General features: G+C 38.3%; 1 protein-coding gene across 4 annotated transcripts in view; it reads left to right on the top strand.

Moving 5' to 3' along the window:
• Positions 1 to 3,324, top strand: part of LOC108265241 (guanine nucleotide-binding protein G(s) subunit alpha) — a 41,002-nt gene extending 37,678 nt beyond the window's left edge. For all 4 annotated transcript variants that reach the window (XM_053680213.1, XM_053680212.1, XM_053680214.1 and 1 more), the window contains 2 exons: positions 1,339 to 1,406; positions 1,548 to 3,324. In XM_053680213.1, the coding sequence (XP_053536188.1) occupies positions 1,339 to 1,406; positions 1,548 to 1,694 (215 nt within the window). In that variant the 3' untranslated portion in view covers positions 1,695 to 3,324. The remainder of the gene's footprint in view (positions 1 to 1,338; positions 1,407 to 1,547) is intronic.
• The last annotated feature ends 1,273 nt before the right edge of the window (positions 3,325 to 4,597 follow it).

The following is a 4,597-nucleotide window of genomic DNA, read 5'->3' as shown; positions in this document are numbered from 1 at the left end:
CAACATGCACTAGGGTCATTGTGCTAAATTTCTGCTTTTCCTCTCAGTCTGATAGGATTTTCTTGTTAGCAGTGTTGGTAGTTCTGCGTATTGGTGGAACTAAAAATAGTGCAGGCCATCGATTGATCAAACAGTCATCACAGAACAGTCCTGATTTATGTTTCTGGCTCGAACTGCTTCTCTCCTGGCACAAAAATGTTCAGTAGTAGGCTAGTGTAGTCTCTGCCAAAGTTTCTCACCCTTTTCAAAAGTCTTTTGTTCTGGTGGATTTAAGAGGCCAGTATTGAAACTATTTATTTAGGGCTTTTTAAAAATAAAAATAAAAAAACTGTAATGAATGGTAATGTATAACAAATGTTGTCTAGTATGATTTGCATTCAAGCTTCTTTTTATAATCATTAAACTTTAAAGTACTGCCCTGCACACACTGCCATTAACAAACTTGTTTTGCTTAGTTGAGAGACTTGGCAGTGCCAACACATTAAATATGATTTTAACATCAAGTGATACCTGGTTTTATTTGAGGAATAATATTTTGCTGCTAGTTCATACTATCAAGTTCATCACGCTCTAGAGAAACTAATCCTACTTTACTGGGTATAGGGCTGCGATTGGAAAGCGGCACATGCACTTCAACTCCACCCATATCCTGTTCGATTTGTGTGTATGGAGAAGCGCTATAAAGTTAGAGTTTGCAAATTCATTCTTGATGTCAGTTTACTTTGTTTTCTCTAATAAAATTGCAGTATGAAATGGAGAAACTCATCATCTGTGCCTTAAATTGTCTTGGTGTGAGAATATTCAAAATCAGTATGATTACTGTAACATCAAGTTCGGTTGTTTTTGTGCCAGCTATTTGTTTCACAATAAAACCGTTAGTAAAGTGATGTTTGGCATAATGGATATTTCATTAATATTTACTTTATCAATAATGTTTGGAAACTATTATTTACAAAATTGTTAGTAATGGTAATAATAATGAATTCAAAGAAAATACAATTGACGTTTTCCCATATTAAGTACAATGCTAGCATAGCCAACTTGGCCCATCATGCAAATATGCCGCTTGATTAGTCGATTTATTTTATTAGTTGCAGACTGTCCCCATTACAGGCCGTTAACAACAAAAGTGCCTTACACGGTTCACATTCAGTTCATGTTTCACTGTATTGTCTGCACTCTTTTAGAATGCATCATGCACTAATGTCCAAGTATTTTCTTGAAACTTTTAACAGTATAAATAAAATGTTCAGCCTTTTTTATTTATTTATTAATTTTATTAAATAAACTTATACATTTTCCTGTGAATATGCGTTTACATTGAAATTACTTCTTCAGCAACCCCCGAGCCAGGAGAGGATCCGCGAGTCACGAGGGCGAAATATTTCATCCGGGACGAATTCCTGGTAAGTGAAATAAAAAATGCAAAATTACTCTGCCATGTGTACCACTTGCAGCCATCTGTAGCTCTGTTGTGGTTTGAATTTCTTATGATTTGAAGCGTACATCTCTTATGCACTTTTTTTCCTTTTCATTTAACTCCTCAGAGGATCAGCACAGCAAGCGGTGACGGCCGCCACTACTGTTACCCACACTTTACGTGCGCAGTGGACACGGAGAACATTCGGCGCGTCTTCAATGACTGCCGAGACATCATCCAGAGAATGCACCTCCGCCAGTATGAGCTCTTGTGATTGGATGAGCTCTAGAGGCAGACTTTTAAAAAGAAACAGACTTTTGAAAATCTTGTGTTTTGGAGGAGTTTGAGAGTGATGGATCGTCTAAGAGCTGTGGGCTATTGGCCCCTTGTACCACACACATGCACACACTTTTATCATGCTGTTGAGGACCAAATATCATGCAGTATCCATTTGAACCAGCAGCCCCATTTCAAGGCAGTTAACTGCGCGCGCGCACACACACACGCACACACTCTGACTGACTGAGACATAATTAAAAGTTTATTTAAAGGTCATATGATCATTTGCATTAGTAGATGACACAGATGTATCTAAAAAAAAAAATGCTCTACCTGAAAAAATTGTACTCCTACAAACACATAGCTTACAGTCTTTAGTTTTGCTTCTTGGGTCAGATCACCCACCCATCAGAGTGTGTGTCGCAATACATACACACACGGCTGACCCCAGCAGTACATGACAGTCTTGAGCTGATTTTTGATGGCCCCACTGCTGGACCTGAATCACAGGATTGTGCTTGATTGAGTTTTCAGTTGGCTGGATCAGCTTTATTTGTCATCCCTAGACCTCTCTTATGGAGATAATGATGATTTCTCACCAAATGCTAGAAGAGCAGAACAGGCTGCAGTGAACAAGGACACTTGAGACACAACCTTGTCCACCTGACTTGCTAGCTGCTTTTGGAACGATAAACTTGAACGATCGCAACTCTCCACTCCGCATCCCCACTCCCTTTGATCTACTAATTTAATGCAAATAATTTGATTGAGAGCATTCTTGCTTTTTTTTGGGGGGGGGCGCAACATACACATATATACAAGGTAAAGATGACTTTTGCCAATGGAATACTGCTCCCTTCTACCGTATTTCTTATTGGTCACTCTTGCCATCTTCCCAGTCCTCCTTTTCCTGTTGTCCTGCTCTCTCTTCCCCTCCAACCCTCTATTTTATTGCTGGACTATTATTCTTGTACAGACTGCAAAATGTATTATTTTGTACTTTATTGAAAAAAAAAAAAGACTTGTAGAAGTTCCTGTGCCTTGATCACAACACTGCGTGTAAAAAGGAAAAAAAAGAAGAAAAAAAAAGAGCTAAGCGTAAGGTATGTCTGCGCTGTATTGCTTAGCCTCTTAGCCACCCTTCCAACCAATCAGTTGAGCATCTTTGTTGCTCTTTCTCTCTCTTTCCCTCATGCCTCTGCTTCTCCCATGTTGTGTTATTCCAGATTGCTTTACATCCACATCCCCCTCCCCTTTCTGAAGAGAGAAATAATAATTAGAACAAGTATGGATGTAAAAACAAACAGCTTCTTGGTTTTAATTGAATCAAGGAAATTTGACACCAGTTGTGTGCACTTAACGTTCTGTGCATTACTGCAGTTGCAGTCCTGTTCCCAGGGGGCTGGAAAATGACCTTACTGTTTTATTTCAGTTTTAGCTTTAAGGTTAAAGGTGGTGGGGGAGGGAGCTGGCTATCCAATTGCAAAACCTGGCTTGTTTCTACATTATTCCATTTTTCCTAACTAAAGAAGAAGCCAAAATAGTTCTGTTTTGAGTCATTCTTCGATGTGTCTCAAGGAAATCATGACATCAAAAGAGGATTAAAAAAGTATTATTTATTATTATTATTATTATTATTATTATTATTATTATTATTATTATTGAGCAAAAGCCTAAAGATGGAGGTAACTTCATTGTGGAACAAAAAATCAGATTTGGTATCGAATAACACAAGTGTGGCTTTTTAGGTTTACCCAAGTATAACCACTAGATGGTGACAAACTCAAGTCAGGTTGTAACTGCATCCTGCAATACACGACACATTTTTGCAGTCGGGTGTTTTAACAGTACTTCTTTATGCTGAGCAACAAGCATGCATTTAGAACATGCATATTAAAAATCTAGCGTTTTGCATTGTGCATTATGTAGGCTACTTACGTTATCAGGGTTCAGTGAACTTATGAAGATGTTTTATGGAGGGGAAAAAAAGTAGGTTTGCGGTGATTGTTAATGGTTGAAACATGCCTATCAAGCCGAAATGGGACAATCTTGGTGAATGGTTCAGGAATATGACAAATCAGCTATCAGTAACTGGTCCTATGAAGACAAATTGCATAGTGGCATGTTGTGTATGAGTATTACCTACTTGTTTTCCATTTGAAATGCTCTGTATACCTCAAAACTAGTCTGAAAAGGTTTCCTAATTTCTTGCCTCACACGAATCTATTTGCTGCAGATTTTCTGAAGTATCATAATTGAGTTTGTACCCTTTCCGTTAAGTTTAATGGTCAGTCTTGGCAAAGTGGCAGTAAGCAACATGAAGTGCGTCAACTAAATTAATTCAGTACAGATTAATTCTTATAGGCTTCCTGAAAGTGTGTGAAAGTTTATCACTGGGTATAGCCTGTACTTGACTAAATCTCTTAATTAGATATATCCGAAGTTACAAAGCGGCTGAATTGGATTAGGTCACGGTGTATGTTTGACGGATCTACTGATGATGTTTGCCTGTGTAAAAGTTGGAAGTTTGTTCTGAAGGTTTTTCTCTACCGCTCGTCTGAAGCTGAAACAACAACAACAAAAAACGTCCCAAACACTGGCCTGGGAGCAGACGTTCAAATAAAGTATACATTATCCAACCACTTTATTAGGAATACCTGTACACCTGCTTATACCTGCAATTATCAATCAGTGTCAGCAGCACAGTGTATAAAATCATGCAGATACAAGCCAAGGGCTTTGGGTTCTGCTACTCTCATACAAGATCGTGAAGCTGAGATTACAGTGGGCACAAGCTCACCAAAACATCAGAGTTGCAGATTAGAAAAAGACCAGGAGATGTTTTTCCATTCTTTAATTGTAGAGTTTTAATGAGCTTGTGTCCATTTATAGGTGTGG

The sequence above is a fragment of the Ictalurus punctatus genome, chromosome 5 (assembly GCF_001660625.3).
Source record: "Ictalurus punctatus breed USDA103 chromosome 5, Coco_2.0, whole genome shotgun sequence".
Lineage (NCBI taxonomy): Eukaryota > Metazoa > Chordata > Actinopteri > Siluriformes > Ictaluridae > Ictalurus > Ictalurus punctatus.
The sequence above is the reverse complement of the archived record's forward strand: the minus strand, read 5'-3'. Positions and strand labels throughout refer to the sequence as shown.